At 27.9% G+C, this 19,411-nt stretch overlaps 1 protein-coding gene across 1 annotated transcript in view; it reads left to right on the top strand.

The window, feature by feature from the left end:
- Positions 1 to 17,662, top strand: part of LOC107442729 (uncharacterized) — a 71,730-nt gene extending 54,068 nt beyond the window's left edge. The window contains exons 2-3 of the mRNA XM_016056361.4: positions 14,143 to 14,756; positions 16,071 to 17,662. Coding sequence (XP_015911847.1) covers positions 14,196 to 14,756; positions 16,071 to 16,730 — 1,221 coding nt within the window. The 5' untranslated portion in view covers positions 14,143 to 14,195 and the 3' untranslated portion in view covers positions 16,731 to 17,662. The remainder of the gene's footprint in view (positions 1 to 14,142; positions 14,757 to 16,070) is intronic.
- The last annotated feature ends 1,749 nt before the right edge of the window (positions 17,663 to 19,411 follow it).

The following is a 19,411-nucleotide window of genomic DNA, read 5'->3' as shown; positions in this document are numbered from 1 at the left end:
CATAAACAAGAATACGATCAAGAAAAATTGAAGCAAAAGTCGAAAAAATAGAAGAAACTATAGTAACAATAATGTCGAAACGTTCTTGAGATAAGCTGTCGATGATTATCGTCCTTTAAATCAAACATAAAAACATATTTTCTCTGAATAACCATACCTATTTTTTGACGAATTCGGATTTTTAACCCCAAAATATAGAGAGTAGACGCAATTTGGGAAATATGGTCTCCAAAGATTATTAATTCAAAAATATGACTTTTTAAAAAAGTCGTATTTTTAAAATTAAATTTCTCAAGAACTAATTTTGCTCAAAGTTTGTATTTTCCCATACAAAATTACATTCTTTTAAATGATGATAATTATTTCATACCTTACCATTAACCATTAATAAATAAAGCAATAAAAAAGTAATAGATTTCTACTAAAATTAATTTTTTTGCATGAATTATATTTTGGAAAAACATCATGTTTAATAATGATTGTGTTTGAGATATTCATTATAAAAATTGTCAGCTTATTAAAAATGTGAGGAAAATGCTTAAATCACTGAATCTCGTGTTATACTTCTTTACTTTTTTAAAATAATGTAAAATATCACGAAGACTTCTAGAAAAATATCCTGCTTGAAAGCAATTTTTTATTTATTTAAAAAGCAAGGGAAAAAACGGAACTTTTGAACGTAATGTAGGAAATAATATTGATAAAAATATGTGAGATACTAAAAAAAGAAGAAAGTTAAAAAACGAACTCTTACAATTGTACTTAGAGGGTATTTTAAATTTAAATGGGCAACAGTTTGAGCAGCATATGTTTTGTATGAACCCGGATAATTCACAAACTATCACAAAAACCAAAACGAAAAATAAGTGCCTATTAGCATCAATAATAAGTGCCAATCATCAGTGTCAAATAATTAATTTACTGATGTCAAATAATTAATATGTATACCATGACGACTTCTAGGAAGATATCCTACCTGAAAGCAATTTTTTATTTATTTTAAAAGCAAGGGGAAAAAACGGAACTTTTGAGTACAATGAGGAAATAATAATAATAATAACAACAATAATAACAATAATAATGTGTGCGATACTAAAAAGGAAGAAAATTGAAAAAAAAACGTACTCTTACGATTATATTAATAATAACAATAATAATAATAATAATGTGTGCGATACTAAAAAAGAAGAAAATTAAAAAAAAAACGTGCTCTTACGATTATATGTAGATGGCATTTTAAATTTATATGATCACCATTTTGAGTAGCGTATGCTTTTCATAAACCTGAATAATTTACAAACTATCACACAAATCAAAAATATAAAGAAGTGCCGAAGCATCAATAGCAAGTGCCAATCATTAATGCCAAATAAATTATTTACTGATAAATAAATATTGAGTGCTACATTTTAACTGCATAAATTTTACATATTGTGCATATTATTTATAGATATATTGTTCAACATATTGAAGTAAATTGCAATATTTGATTTCTGCAATGAGAAAAAAAAAACAGTATGGTCAGAACTACTAGAATATGGCGAAATTATTTGCGTTTCTGGTTTTATGGAAGCACTTAAAATTCAGTAATTTTTACTTAAACGCTTTGGTAATGATTTTGGTAAAATTAACAATAAAATTCAGTTTTATAATATGTGATGAAATTTGATCAATGTTGTAAATTTTCGTAATTTCATAATGATACCGTAGAGCATGGCATAAAAATCATTCATTCGGCATAAAAACCATTATGCCTGTTTGAAATCAAGCGAATTATTACGACAGAGGGTGCGTTTCTCATTTTTCCGGTGGCGCCATCTATAGCTAAGAATACGACTTCAGCCGCTGTCACGTCACAGCCCGTTAATGGGAGGGACCCATTCATACATCAATTTATTCATCCACAGATCTTAATTATGACCTGAGCTAGAGAATAATCAATCTCCAATATAGTACCCCCAGAAGTATTGATTTGTTATGGGAAAATGGTGGACTTTGTTACCCGTCAGATTTAATGTGAACAAGTCACAATTTGCTACACGGGGAGTATTTGACTGGTGGGAACAACCTGGATACGACCCCCTGGAAATAGGCCCTACGTCCTATCAGTCCGGCTATCTCGGTGCATGCAATGAAACATTGTTTGACAATACACGTAATGAAACATTATTTGAAGATGAATATTCAAGAATTAAATTTAATAAATTTCATTTTAATTTTTTTTAATATAATTTTTGGAAAATTGCTTATAAACCCTTATGTCAAATGAAAGTGTTCAGTTAATTAATTTTAAATAAATTAAAAGCACTTGAACTTTAATAACGATTAATCTTACAAGATATTTATTCAATTATATTTTTAAAAACCGTATTACTCATTAAATTTCATATCACTTCTTTCATTAATGCACTTGTTATTTATATGTTAACTTAGTTCAATTAACTTTCGGGTTTTGAAGAAAGAAGATAAATTTTCCTTCATTTTTAAAAAGTTGTTTGCCAAATAAGATGAATTTGATGTCAAGCATTAAAAGGAAGTGGTCTTGACAGGTTGTCGGAACAATTTGAAATGTGTGAACTTTTACTCTAGTAAAGGCTCGAGGCGTTTCTTGAATCTCAGTTGTTGTACTGCGGCGAAAATGGCTTAGACGTAATCCCGCCATTATTGAGTATTGAAAAATTAACTGATTCTGTTTGAAAGAGGGGCACATACTTTTTGAATATTTAGGAATTATGTTTTAGAATTTATGGTGTCGTATATTATTATAAATTTATAGAATCGAAATATTTGTAAATAAATATATTAATTCCCTGTTATTCTGAAATCTTGCAACCATTTTATGGGAGATCTTTCTTATTTTACCACCGAAAGAAACAGTATTTTAAAACTTATTTGATGGTATTTTGTAGAAAAATGCATGTTTTAAGGAGGAAAAAGTTGTTGATAATTCAATCTTTAAATTCACGTATTACAAAAAAAACTTATTATTAATTAGTTTTTAAAATGAGAAAGTTTAAATCAAATTTCATTGGCATCTTTTCGTAAGATGTTTTTACACGAGATCTCTGCATACAGACAGTTTGCTATTTCAGATCACTAAATCATTGAAATATATAAATCGAAATTTTAAATTTTTGTTCGAACAAAAAAAACAGAGAGAGGTCTAAAAGAAAATGAGAAAGTTACTTCCTAGATAAATTTCTCTAAAATTTGAATCAAGAGGGAATCCTCTCTTAATATATCGTGTGATCCATTATTTGACTATTATTTAAAAATTAGACCAATTGAATGCTTGGCAATGACGTCCTCTTAGGTAAATCATGGCATTTGTTGATTCAGAAGAATATATATATGAATTAAATTATAATGAAAAGCAAGGACGTATGCAATATTTATTAATGTCATGACGATTTTCTGTTCTATTTATAGGCGTTTATAAAGTATATTATTAATGTAAAGTAAATTCTATCTCATCTTCTAGAATTGAATTTTTTTTTACAAATATAAGAGAAATTTTAGCAATGTCAAGCTTAAGATTCTTAATTATAATATCTTTTGAGTCTTGTTGTTTCCTTTTTATGTTTAGAAATATGTAGCAAAAGTATTTTAAAATGTATTAAAAATGTTAGAAATTAAGCTTAGTAAATTGTGAATTAAACATTTAAACATTGTTTTTTTTTTGAATAAAGATATCAAATAAAATTTGAAATATTGTTTGACTTGGTGAAATATATTTGCAAGAGAATACCCATTTGCTTAATGTTTTAATACTTAGAAGAAAACAGGAATTGTAGATAGTACTACAACTTACAAATATTCAATTACATCTAAGTACCGATGCACAAAAGATAGATATATATGTTAAGTACGAAACACTTTAATAAATCATAAAATCATTTAAATTAAATTAATAAAATGAGCATTTTCTTAAACAAATCGTCGTTATGATAAGGTTAACTAATAAATACTCTTTACGATAAGGATAAGGTTAACTATTAAATAAACTAAGCTAAAACGATAGGAATAATTTAAATATCAAAATTGCTTCATTTAAAAAATTCTTTGGTTGCACATATCTTTTCATATCAACTACAACTTAACAAAGTTAACGTTTTGAACTTAACCTTGTAACTATTGCTTAAAAATAGAATTCAAAAGTGACGTAATAATACTGAGTGTAAAGAAATTATTATTGACATTGGAATGATGAAGAGCATGTCCCCTCGCTTTTTTGTTGCTCTGTATTTATAAAAAATAACTTAATGAAAGTACTGAGTATTACTGACTATTTACAATCTCATGCGTCCCGGAGTGAACTAATCGTAAAGACACGATTCCCAGTAAAACACCACCGAAATCAAGCATCACTGGATGCGGTCAGTAAGTGGGTGGGTGACCACTTTGATCAGCCTGCTTTGATCAGTCGAGGGTGCACGGTATCGGTTCTCTTCAAGCTGTTCTACCATAAAGTGCTCAACTTCGCACGCAGGTCATCGGGTTACCAAAGCAGAGGAGTCATCCCCTCTGCAGAGGATCAAAATTGTGATGGCATGTCTTTGGATCATCCTCAGGAATGTTTCCCAGACCGTCGCCTATAGTCTATTGTGCAGCTTTAGTGCGACGTAAATAAATTACCTTCCGACCATCAATTTGATCCAATTCAAGTGTTTATTCAATCACTCATGTATTAGGCTTATGGGAATGTATACATATAGAACATTGTACTTTGAATGACGGGAGGAGCCGAAATGGCTTCTCAGGTATTTTGGCATGTACCCCATAACCCCTGGTACGTTTAGGTATAAGTTACCTTAGTGTAGGTAAAATGTACCAAGTTTCATTAAAAAAATAAGAGTATTTTAACATATCTATAATTATTATTCTGGGAGAGGCAGCACGGGACCCTTCAGACTTTCAGAGTATGCAGCACTATGCAGTGAATATAATGTTAAAATGTCACACTACTATCTTCGGTATAATTGTAATTTTAGAATATTTATACGTATCACACTTTTTCAGTCCTAATTTTATATGTTGAATTGTCATCATGATCTAACTTTGACTCAATGATACTGTGACTGTTACCATTCATCCCGAAAATGAAATAAATAAAAAAAAATTGAAAAACTTAAAATTTGTCTACATAGAGCTATCTTTTATCTCATTTTAGTCACCGTCAATTCGATGAGCTACCTATTGTGGATACAAAAGTATAGCCAATTAATTTGGAAACATAACCTTGAAATTTTAAAGAAAAAGTACAAGTATGTGGAACTGAAGGTACTGTTTTAAAATAGAAAAGAATAAAATTCTGAAAAAATATACGTTGTGGCATATGGATATTTAGTACGTAAGTATTTGGGCCAAGTTTAAAAAGAATTAACGGAATGTATTGCAATTAATTAGCAATGAATTATTATTATTATTAGCTATTTATTAAGATCACAAGTTAAATTGAGGTATATAAAACACGTCGTTTGTTATCAAATTGTTCCATTAATTTTAGGCAGTTAATACTATGGTTTCATAAGTTCGACAAAAACCGAATATCATTAGGATTTTTTTAATTTCTTTTGATGCACAAACAAATGTTAATTGAACTAAATTGTAATTATCTGAATACTCGTTCATGTCCCGAGGGTTAAAAAAAATCAACAAATCGGTGTTAACCAGCATGCCCCAAATCATGCCCCAAAATGGAAGACATTGACTAACACAATTAAGTTAAAACAATTCCATTTTTTAAAACCTATTATTATCTATTGTCTTTTCCGGTTGATTTACGTTATTAGATTAAGTAAAACATGCGTTTAGAAATTCATCTCATCAAAATAAAAATTAAATATATTCAGTATTATTTGGCAAAATATTAGTGCTAGTGTTCAACTCCTGATAGTATAAACTTACCATAACATCACATTTCGGTTTCCTTTTGGGGATAAAAAAGTCTTATTTTCAGAGGTAAAAGTAAATAGCTAAGTTGGACCCTGCTTTTGAACGTATTTACAGCAAATTTAGTCTGAATCGGTTCAGAATTGCGAAATTATATTAGGTATATAGACTCATTTAAACATTCTGCTTTATTTATGTCGATATTTTTGTGTCTCAGTCACATGTGTTAATTTAAATCTTGCTTAGTGATTATATTCTTCGAAGATAAACAAATTTTATTAAGCTAAAGATAAACAAATTTTATAAAGCTATTTGATTCAGATGAAACGGCATTTGTGATAAAAATATCCTATTCACTCCAAATATTCAAAATCTTGATTATTCACCAGTTTTTTTAAAACAACCAGATTTTATGGAAGCTGTCTTTAAATTTTATATTTTTGGTGCATGCAAAATGATCAAAAAATGCCACATTTATGGGAGATAATAATAATTTGTCTTGATGACTTTATTTTTTTATTAAGATCGTCCCATTTATATGAGAAATATGAAAAATATATCCTTATTTATATGAAACTCCTTTTGCATTCTAATATCAATGCTCTTCAATGTGAAAAATATATCCTTATTTATATAAAACTCATTTTATTTTCTAATACCAATGCTCTTCAATATGAAAAATATATCCTTATTTCTATAAAACTCCTTTTACATTCAAATATTAATGCTCTTCAATGTGAAAAATACATTCTTATTTCTATAAAACTCATTTTATTTTTTAATACCAATGCTCTTCAGCATAAGAAATATATCCTTTTTGATATAAAACTCCTTTTACTTTTAATATCAATGCTCTTCAATGTGAAAAATATATCCTTATCTATATAAAACTCCTTTTACTTTCTGATATCAATGCTCTTCAAAGTGATAAACATATCCTTATTTATATAAAACTGCTTTTACTTTCATATATCAATGCTTTTTAATGTGATAAATATATTCCTATTTATATAAAACTTCTTTACTTTCTAATACCAAAGCTCGTCAATGTGAAAAATGTATCCAATATCAAGAAAAATAGCCTTTATTAATAGAAGGTTTAGTCATTTATTTTGTTCTTCACATAGTCGAAATTCCTTTCCTTTTGTCTAACAATACATCTATAGATAAATTTGATGAAGTTCAGCAGGTCTTCTTTGTCAACAATGTCAATTATGTATTGATGATACTTCATAGAGAAAAGGAGGGAAAAAAACCGATATTTCGTTGAGTCAGAAATAATATGCCTTGAAGGTGCCGTTCGTTTTCTCTCCCATTGATTATTGATCTCCTCTTAGCCACATAAAAAGTTCCACTTTCTTAGTTTGTTAAGTTCTCGCTTTTATAAATTTCTTGATTTATTTCAACTTACAATTTTCTTGACATAATTTTTTATTTTCTTTTTTTTCTCATTATAGTTCTAATTTTTTTTTTTAAAGTAGTGGATAATTAGTTACATTATAAATTCTTAATGGATTGAAAGCTCCTTTTTTAAAAAAAATCTTTTATAAGAGTTATTTTATCGATTTTGTCCAAATTTCGTTATTTTCCATTTAAAATGAAACAATGTGAAACAATATAAAAATTTGTACACCCTAAATTGAAAAATCTTCTTGACCTCTGAAAAACCATTATTTAAGAAAATAATAATGAACTATAGGTAATGATAAAAATAACTTTTATGTGTAGTTGTTATTAGATTTAAGATTTTCCTAATATGTGCAAATTTGTGTTTGATTTACTAAAATACTTTCCGAAATATAGCAAAATGCGCTAAAATGTGAAATTAACATTAAATGGCCTAAACTTCCAATCGTTCTAATAACAATGCGACTGGCAAAATTACTAGGTAACTACTATCATGTTTTCCAGGTAGTGGCTACCACCCATGTTTTGAGGATCTAATCCTTTAAAAAAAAGTATGTTTTTTCAAAGAAAGTACGTTTCTGTGAGTGATTCTGTAACTTAGTTTGACATACATAGTTTGAAATAATTAATTAACATATCAAAAATATACGCCTACGCGTTTTACCCTTATCGTACCCTCACTCCACTTTGCATCGCTGTCATAGAATCAAGCATTCTTTACCTGAAGAACTCCGAACAAGGAAGTTCACTTGTCAGCTCTCTCATGAGCTACCTTTCATTGTTTACTGCTATTGCAGCAGCCAAAATAATTTTCTTCGTGTATATAGTTCATTTGTTTTTTTAAGTTTTGAGTAATAAATGTTTAATCAAACCATCACAGTCCTATTTTAGACCAATCCTTTCAATAGCTGAAATTGGCATCAAGGAGCAAAAAAAGTTATTTAGGGTGAAAAAAGTTATTTAGGGGATTTAGGGTGATTAGGGCACATAAAAGTTATTTAGGGTCATTAAAATAAAAGTTATTTAGGGTGATATCTTTTTCTCTCACAATTAAATAGCAGAAATATAGACATTGGATAAAAACATGAGACGAACAAAAATATTCAACATGAGTGATTCTAGAAGAAAAAAAAGAAACATATTATTTATAAAAAAGAGTTGAGGATATTATTGTTCTCTTTAAAAAATAGACAAATAAACTCTTAAATAATTAATTCTATCTTTTGTCTATTGAAAGAATTACCCACGCTATTCTAAGACTGCCTGCTGCTAAGGAAATAGCCCATTTCAAGGAAGGAAGGTCCTCAATAAATCGACGAAAAATTACTCTCTTTTCCTTGTCAGCTTGAGTTAAAACCTGCCTTAAATAATGACGCATCACCCCTACTGAAAATAGCTATACATCTTAAATATAGTTACAGCTACTGCTCTAGATAAAGAGCGAGAGGAGTTCCATACATCTACAAACAATACTTTACCACTTGTTTATCTGTTGTCATATCATATGTATATATCATATGTATTTGTTTAATAATACAAGCAGTGACACTGTATTAAAAAGACATTAATAAGAGGACGTCAGTCATAGGTTGCTAGCTTCGGTTAGTAATATACTATGCTCATTTAAAACTTTAAAAAAATTAGTTCTTCATGAATTATTAATATAATTAACAACAAGAAAATTAACTATTTTTCTTACATCCAGAGTGTTGCATCGTAACTGCCTTTTATGTATTTTTTTTTGCTCCTCATCAATAATAAAGTCAATATGAAAAGCCACAAAATCACTGATAATATTAATACTTGTAGGTGTAATTAATACTAATTGCCTTTCACATCATTTCTGTTTCCTAGACACTAGGAAAACAAATTATGGTCAAAACTACCAATTTATGATAAACTTCAACGTATTTCTGGTTTTATGGGAACGCCAAAACGCTCAGTAATCTTTATTGAAGCGCTATGTTAATGATTTTGATAAAATTAAGAATATGGTTTTATAATATGTGATAAAATTTGAAAAATGGGGATTTGGTAATGTGTAGCAATTTTACCGTGATACCTCAGCGCATTTATTCAGTTATACTTACTTTTCAGTTTTGTATTTTTTGCTCAATGTGTGGTAATAAGATCAATAATTACAAAAACCAGAATTTCCTGCAAACCGTTACCATATGAACCGAAAAATTACCAAAATACTATGAATCTTGATTTTATTAACCAGAATTATGTTTTTTTTAAATCAGAAATGTCATTATCATGCAGCACGGTAATTTTACTAAAATTGTTTTCTCCAAAGATGATTTGATGTTCCCAATTCCGTCCTCCTGCTGATTTTGATCACGTTTGTGTTTTCTTCTTGATTAAATATTTGTCTGGGAGACCTGATGTGCATAGATTTTGATAAAGATTCTAAAAATATATGTTCGAGATTGTCCTTATGGGACACCCAGTGTGTTAAATAATCTTCTTTTTACGCTTTCATTTAATTTATCCATTGTTTATTTCTTGAAATTAAAAACGCAACACAACCAGTTGACTTCTTAAAATTGTTATTATTTGGTTATTAACATGAGAACAATTATTACTTCAGTCAAAACATTAGTTTCAAGCATGGGATTTACAACTTTATTTTTATTTTGTAACACAAAAAAAGTCGAAAAGTTTAATTCATAAAAAGATTTCAAAAGTTTTTGTCATAAAAAAGCAACTAAAAAAGTGCTTTACAAACACATTGTTGCAAGCATGTTGTTGGAACTAAATAATTTTTTTGTAGTCATAAAAACTGTAACAAAAAAATTTTTTAAAGAAAACGTTACATTGCCTATGGAATATTCGGTAAAGATTTAATTTGAAGATATTTAATTTTTTTTACCATATAACCTTTTATGCCGGTTCTCTTCCTTTGCTATTATAAAACAAGTTCATTTTCAATAAATTAATAGAAATAGATTTTATATTGATATTATTGAATTTAAAGATTATTTAATTATTAGATGGATTTTATTTAGATTTTTAGATTTATATATTATTTAATTATTATATAATAGATTTCTTAAAAAAAATTCTATGAATTAATAGGAATAGATTATATGGAATAATATAAAAAGTAACTATGAAAAATTGTGATTTGATACCAGAGTAACAAATTAATTATAAATGTGAACGAAAGTGCCGAAACTTTTAAACAATTTTAACCAAAAAACATTTAAAATAGTAAATTTATACAAATCTTTTTTAAGCTTTAACTTTAATGATAAAAATTTCTGAATTTCGTGTTCTGAATATTTTTACATACTTTTTTCGAATTATTTTAGAATAAAAATATTTTAAGCACGTCGATTGTTTAGGATTTTAATAAAATAATATAAGGGAAGGAAGATATATTAAAACGCAAATTGAGTTATTAAAAGAGATATGAGCGAATCCATTTGCAGACGAATTATATAATGAAGTAAATACACCCAATTTATTAGAGTTATGTAAGTTCATTTTGATATTCATTCGTAACTGATATTTATTACCCTTTATCCAACATATATCATGATCTGCAGAGCAAAAGATGACACTCTGCAGGTCTCCTTTATTATCAATGTCAGTTGTCCTCTCATCTCTCATTAGAGAAGGCCAGATAAACTGATAAATCACATGATCTAGAAAGGACTGTTGATTTTCACATCTACCGTGTATTGCTGTTCCATTAATAATAGTTCCCATTATTGAATTCTTCTACAATAGGGGTGCAAAATTTTAGGAAAAATTGTCAATCTTAGAAGAAAAAAATTTGCATGCCACTTCCAACTTTGCAACATACAAAAAAAATGTAAAAATAAAACTTTAACTTATAGGATGATTACGGCATGTTTTTTGTAAGTCCGAACAGTAAAAATTAATATATATATATTAATTTATATATATATATATATATATATATTATATATATATATTTATATATTAATATATATATATATATATTTATATATTAATATATATATATATATATATATATATATATATATATATATATATATATATATATATATATATATATATATATATATATATATATATATATATATATATATATATATATATATATATATATATATATATATATATATATATATATATATATATATATATATACATATATATATATATATATATATATATATATATATATATATATATATATATATATATATATATATATAAAATTAATATAAACTAAAAATGGGAAAACCAATAGTCGTTATTAAGACACATCTATTGGTACAAATAAATGCCATATTTCTGAATAAAGAATAATTATCCTAAGATAAAAATTATTCAAAACCATGAAACCATGAAAACCTGGGCGAGCCCATTGTTATAGATGGAGAGGGGTCATAATGTAATGGCTTTTCGGTGTTTAGGTCATCAATATTAAGTCAGTATTAAAGTGACTTTTAAATTGGTTGCTATACAACCGAGTTATCAATTTAAGGATTAGTTTTTGAAGATGCTTGTTTTGATTGTAATAAATTGTAGTAATTTTTAAATCTGCTGTTTCATTACCAAATCATTGATTAGTTTTTAGAAATTTTAGCAATGATTGTTTTATGTGCATACCAGTTTATCTTGACCAATATTTTGACTCATTATGTTCTTAATCGAAATTGTTCGCGCACTAACTTTCTGAAAGCATGATTTCGTAAATTTGGGAAAATTTTTGTTGATTCAAAGTTTCAATATTCGATATGATTTGAATAGCAGGGGTTTTGTGTTCATTGTCGTGAAATTGTATTTTTTTTTTGTACTAAGACACAAGTCTGATTAGCGAAAAGGAAAAAAAAATAATAGTATGATAATTAAAACATAAGTGCAAATTTAGGTTTCACTGTCACTATCAAGGTTAAGTCAGAAATAAATAAAAGTGGCTTTTAAATTTGCTGTTTTATAACAGATTCTTCTTTTTAAGGATTAGTTTTTGAAGAAGCTTGTTTAGATTGTAATAAATTAATGTAGCTTTTAAATTTGTTGTTTCATTAACAACCATTAAACAGTTTTGAGAAATTCTAACAATAATTGTTTTGTGGGCATACCAGTTAATTTTGACCAATATTTGGACTCATTATGCTCACATTCAAAAATATTTGTTCACAAACATGCGTTCATTAAGCCAAATTACGTAAATTTAGGAAATTTTTTGTTCGTCCAAAGTTTCAACTTTCAATTTGAAAAGCAGAGGTTTTATGTTTATTGAGGAGACATTGTACTTTTTTAAATTTGTAATTTTTTTTAAATTGCTAAAATCTGCCTCTTTAATATGACATATTAATTGAAGTATGCGATATTAGGTTGATAAAAGTGAAGCGGCAAAGCATATTTTTATGAAAATGAAAAAGCAACAGTTGAAGTATACAGAAGGGTTATTTATTTAAAAAGTTAATTAAAAATTTTCAGTAGAAATTGAGAAAAAATATTTTAATGCTTTAAATGGATTATTTGTTATACAAGAGAAAAAGGATAACTTTGATATTGTAATAGAAGCTGGTGAAAAAAGCAAAAAAAGGCCGAAAACTCTAGTACTTATAGTACTTAAATAAACTGTAACAAGACCGAATTTAGAGTTCAAAAATTGTTTTTTCCAGAAACGTAGACATAAGCCCTTAAATAATGGAAAGAATTCTTTTGTTTTAACTAAAAAAGGGCAATCATGTAAAAGATTCGCAAGAAAAATTTAAAGTATATCTAAGATTTCTTTCTAAACAGGAAAATGGAATTAAAGGACTTAAAAGAGCTCTTTTATAAATCCGTTATCTCAGCAATAATATCAAAGAAGATAATAGTTTCAAGGTTTGTTAAAATATTTGTTCTTACCTTCAAATCGAACGAACTTGTTTAGAAAATGGAGTTTCCTATAAATTAAGTCTAAATCAATTTTATATTCATTTATACTAGCGAAACACTTTTTCAAATGTTATATAAAAAACTAATTCTCCATGATAGTAAAAATTATTAGGTTTTCTTTTAAAATTTTGTCATTGAATTTCTCTAGTTGTATAAACATAATTAATTTGGTAACGGATTATCAAAACTTCTTATAGTATAGTGTATAATTGGTTAGAGTATAAAGGGACATTGAATTACTTAATCCGATTTTGTTAAATACGTCGATTTTATTTGAAATGATTTCCTCCAAAGCTTTCAATTTCCTCAAAAGACGAGTTGTTTACTTTTCTCCGTAGTTTTTTGCTCAATGAATTCACTCCCTAATCAATATGGTATAGAAAACATTTTTTAATAAAAATGAGTAAAGCTATGCATTTTGGGATCATTGATTCATTTATCTAAAAAGATTTGACGCTGTGTGATTCATTTTCGAAGACTTGACAATAATAAAATAAAATCAATGATTGACGCACTGCAAGTGCTTGTACCTCTAATTTGTGGTAGGTAATGGTTATATGGTTATGGTAATGGACTGAAGCAACTCTCATCAAGAGAAAACTGTCCTGTAGAGAAAATCAGTCGTCTTCTACCATAATACAATGCTTCTTATATTTCGTTGATCTATAAAAAAAGTATTGTTCATAAGATATATCACGCAAGTATTGAGATTGTATTGTATTTCGTGAAATTCTAATCTTTAGATCAAAAGATATTTAGGGTGTGTTGTTTTTATCGCCGAATGTGTAACTTTGTACAATGCGTCATTGAGTAAATTTTATTGAAATCAATTTTCTGAAAATTTTACATAAGTGAACTGCCTCTTTACTTATTATGCTTCAGAAAAATTATTTTACTAGTGCTTTCTTTATCTTTAATATGTTATATATATTATTAATTTCTTATTTTTAGGTTTTATAAATGGACTACTATGTATTGAGTTTATTCATCAGTCAAATGTGACGATGGCACTTCAGCAGCGGGAAATCTGCAAAGTTGGAGAATCTCCCACACCAAGGAGACGGTCCCTAAGTCCCCGACGTGGATCTGGCCATGTAGACAAAGAACAAGAACCCCTCGTCACTTTGAATCCGAATTGCGATCCTTCCAAATCATCTAAATCAATATCTTCCCCATCTTCTTCCAGATCCTCAACACCTGAAATTTTACGATCGCCGTCTAAAGGTGAAAGGCGCATATCAACACGTCTTCTTATGCAGAAAGGTGAAGGTAAATCAGATTTGGCATCAAAACATGCTGGCTCCAAGTCACCAAAACATGCTGCGTGGAAAACGTCTAAATTTTTCAGTCGTAGTATGGCTTCGGGAGAGTTGCTCAAGGGATTTAAGAAGCTGTCGGCATCAGCGCCACCAAGTGCACCGTTGGCCGAAGAAACGAGTGAACCTTCCACCTCTGATGCCAAAGAATCAGAATCAAAGTCTTTTAAAAGCAGATTCAGTTCCCTGCGAAGAAAAAGTGGAAGTGATTCAGACAGTGTGCCAAATGTGGATAGTGAATCCTTAAAGGTAATGATAATATTCAAGCATGTAAAGTTGCAAATGTTTGAATATAAATAGGGGTATTATTTTTCGGAAGGTAATACCTGGATATAAAGTACGCAAGTATCCTAAACTCGGAGAATCAAAAATCCCCGCACTGAGAAAAAAAGGTGTGGTCAAAACTACCAAAAATATGGTAAAATTTACCATGTTTCTGGCGTTATGGAAACATAAAAATGCTTGAAAATTTTTTCAGAAGTGCTTTGTAATGATTTTTTGGTAAAATTAGCAATAAAATATGGTTTTATAATGTAAGGTAAAATTTGGTAAATGTGGTAAAATTCGGTAATTTTATAACGATAATTTTAAGCATGGAATAAAAACCATTTATTCGGTTAAGTTTACGTTACAGTTTTGTATTTTTTGCTGAATATGTGGTAATAAGAACTTATATTCTGAAAAACAGAATTTCCAGTAAACTGGTACTATCAGAGCAGAAAAATTTCCAAGATATTTAGATATTAAGCAGAATTATTTTTTTATTTACCAGAAATGTATTTACCATGGTATGGTATTGCTACCAGAGTTTTTTCTCTCCAAGCGGTATAACTATGTATGGATATTTACGTTTACGAGTTAAAGTTTAAACAAGGCAAATGATTGAAAATGATTATATTAGTCATGAATAAGTTAAAAATTTTAAACTTAGCCTGAAATATGTATGTATTTTTTTTAGGTTTTGTAAATTATATTGAGTTGAAAACTACAGTGGAAGTAAAATTAAAATCCTATAATAGATCAAGTTATGAGTTGCTATACTTTGAATGTTACCTCTCATTCAGTCTATATTTACATAAACATCGAATAATTGTTTCATAAGAAAAAACATTAGATAGTGTTGGTATTTTTTTCGTTATGGATTTATTTAAATTTAAGATATGATGGTATTCTTTTTCCTTATGCTTTTCATGCTAATATATACTCTAAATATATATAAATTTTCATTTTAAAGAGTGATAAATGTGTTTAAGTTTCGTTTTCAGATTCAAAGTAGTCAAGAGAATTTAAGAAAAAAAATCTTTTGTTGAATTAGAACGATACTAAAACATATCAAAGCTCCTGCAAGCTCTTAAAGTAATTCAATTTATTCACGAATATGTTTCTTTATTGAAAAATCTAATGCTATTCATATTTGTATTCATTCAATAGCTTAACATTTTAAGTTTAAAATAATTCTAAATTCACTAAAATTTAATTTGTTAGAAAAATAATTAAGTTTGATTTTATGTCTATTTGAATTGGAAATTTTAAAATTAATTTCTGTTTTTTTTCTCTTTTAAGCTGGGAAGTCCGGAAGTCAGAGGAATCATTTGCAAGAAGGAAGACCTTCTTTCTCTCATCAATAAAGTACCAAACAACAAAGAGAGACGAGTGTCTTCCCCTGCTGAGCTAATCGTTCCAGTAGCTTCCAGTCTTCCAACATCACCTATACCAGTTCTCAAGTCCCCTTCCATCAAAGTTGCTCCTAACTCTCCACTGACTCGTGGATCCTTCAGATCCTCAAGGTCAGCATCCCTGGATCCAACCACCTTGCCCAATGTCGAAAGAGCGGTGTTCAGAGGATCCCCAAACAAGCCAGCAATCAAGACTGTGGTATACCAACCTCCTTCAACGAGCCCAGCTCGTCCACCCACTATCAGAAGAACTGTAACGGATGATATATGCATAAAAAAGACTGGGACATTCTTGGAAGTTGTACCAGAGGTTAAAAGACGGTTGTCTGGACCTTTGATTGAGATTAAAGACAGGATTGTAGAGGAAAATGAAGATGCTGAAGGAGAGAGCAGTGATGCGCCGGTACAATGGGACGATAGCAATTTTGTGGATCCAAACTTGCTTGGTGGTGCAATTGAAGCCTTTTTGAAAGGCATGGGTTCGTCTCCCACGCCTACTCCGACGTCAGAAAAGAGAGTTTCTTTCAAAAAGAACTTGATTAAATGATTTATCGATGTGGATATTTTACATCCTTTTTGAGCATGGAGTATTGATGTTGTAATATGTGTTTTTTTCTAATAACTGTTTACTTGAAATATTCCAGATGTTATAAAAAATGAATTTAATTAACTTTGCATTATGTTGGAAAAAAATTATTGTAGTTCAGCTTAAGTAATGAAAAGATCTATCATTATTTTTTGTTGCTTATTTCAAATTGGGCAAACTTCCGTAATCCAGTGATCCTGATGACTTTTACGATTAATAAACAATTGCACGCGAAGAGGTTAGGTTTATGGATTGAAATTAAGTCACCCAATTTTGCCCTTCAATTGTGTCCCATTCTGCATTTTTTTTAAATTTTTTTATTTCTTCCATGCGCTTTTCCGGTTGGCGCAAAAACTTGATGAACATTTTAGCGGAGGATCCAATTTATTTTTCATTCATTGGTACCCAATAATGAAAGAGTTCTGAGATTGAAATAACTATGGGTTTGTAAAAATAACTGTGTTTATATATATATATGATATGGACATCAAGAACAACTGAAACTTAACGATCAAATTCGTTATAAAAATTGTTGTTATGCAAAGATTTTATAAACTAGTTTTATTTTTAATTTTAAATATTTCAAACCTAAATCTAATTACTTTTAAAAAAAACGGAAATAACTTTAATGAAATTAAATATCTGTTAATATTATAGTAATTTTAAAAATAAGTAATGTGATATTACTTGAGTAAATTATATTGTGATTCTTATATGCACATAAAAATATTGTTGTTTCACTTTTTTGTTTAATAATCACTGTTAGAAAGAATTTTTCGAAATTGAGCAAAAATGTATCAAGATTGCTCCGAAACAAATATTATCGATTTTGAAAATCGATAATATTTGTATATTGTCGATTTTTTATTACCCACATATGCGCTTTTTCCCCAGCATTATTGAGCATTTTGACCATGTTACTACACGCAATAATGAATACAAGGGGTTTTCAAATTTGGCTGTATTTGTTTCGGAGCTATTTTACCCCTTTTTTGTTCCATTTTGAAAAACCCTTTTCTACAGTGATAGTAAAAGCTTTATATTGTAATATTTTCTCGATGTTATATAATAATTTTCAAAATTACGTGTCACATAATTTGCTCAATTTTTTTATATGACGTAATAAAAATGAAATGCATTATTGTACAAAAGGAACATTTAAGAACAAAATATATAATTGAATACAAGCTTTAACGTGATGCGTTAGACATTTTATATATTTAAGATAGTTCATATATCATATTTTCTTATTATAGCTAACTGAGAACATAAAATGTCATTTATATGGATTTGAAAATCGTTTGAAGTTCACAGATAATTCATAAATGTTTGAGAATATTAACCTATAATAACATTTATGATACAAATATATTATGATTGTTAAAAAATATAAATAGAATTTTTTATTAACTAATATTTAAAAATTTTATTTATAAATTTTAAATTCTATATTCAACTGCCAAATTAATAGATATTTTTTAGTCTTTTCTAGTTTATTGATTTAAAACACATTTTAAAAAGTGCGTTGAGACTATCAGATTTTCAAAGTATTAATTAAAATATTATATTCAATAGTTTATAGTGCAAATAAATCCCATGAAGCTTCCGAATTTGAATTGAAAAAAATCTGATGCAGGAGCACTCAGATTTTTAAATACATGGTTCTTTCAATGTTGCAGTATGGTTACATTTAAGGAAGATTTATCATTATATAATTTTGTTCAATAATTATATTTAGTTAAATATGTGTTTGGGCTTACAATTATAAATGAAATAAAGTAAAGTAAATAAAAATATATTTTTTAAAATTATTATTAAGCATTCATATATAAAGCTAGATCACAAACAATTAATTCAATTTACTGAAATAATTAATAAAATTATGCGAATAGATAATAAATAATTAATAGAAAATATAAGAAATTGTTACTTATTAAGAAAGATAAAATGAACAAGTTGTAATTTGTTTTTATTAATAATCTATGCTAGAAATAGTTATTTTTTTTCTCGAGAAAAAAAACATGTAAAAAATTAGAAAATCATACAAAGAAATTATGAACCTCATATTTCATAAAATCTAAAAATTATTTGGCCACATTTGATTAGTGCGAAGTTTATATTCATCGGCAAAATTTAAGAATGTTTTTTTTTAATGATTTTATGCAATGTTTTTTCATCTTACGATACATACAATATACGTATAATATCATGCAATACTTTCCAGAAACAAATAAGCAATGAAGAATATTTTATAATATTACAAAAAATGCCGTTTTTGTTGAATTGCTTTCAATAAACTGAAATATTTCCAGTTATATATTCAATATGAATGAATTTATAATAAATATATTAGAGCATAACAGTGTTTTCTCAAAACCAGCCGGTTGAAGCTCTAATTCTTCAAAGTACAAACTCTAATTCTAGTAGTTAAAGTACCGGATTCTGTTTCTTAGGCCATTTTTGACCAAAATATATATTTAATGAATATAAGTATAGAGCTTTCTCTTTCAAAAACCGTTTGAATTTTGCTTCGACGTCAAAAAGAAAGAAAATTTTTTAGTTCAAATTACTTCGAATTTTGTATGAATGCTTTTATACTATGACTGCTTCTATACTAGGGATTAGACTACGAATCAGAGGAG

This window comes from Parasteatoda tepidariorum, chromosome 9, assembly GCF_982258835.1.
Source record: "Parasteatoda tepidariorum strain Cologne lab strain chromosome 9, Ptep-v5.0, whole genome shotgun sequence".
Lineage (NCBI taxonomy): Eukaryota > Metazoa > Arthropoda > Arachnida > Araneae > Theridiidae > Parasteatoda > Parasteatoda tepidariorum.
This window is presented reverse-complemented; position numbering and strand designations above follow the sequence as displayed.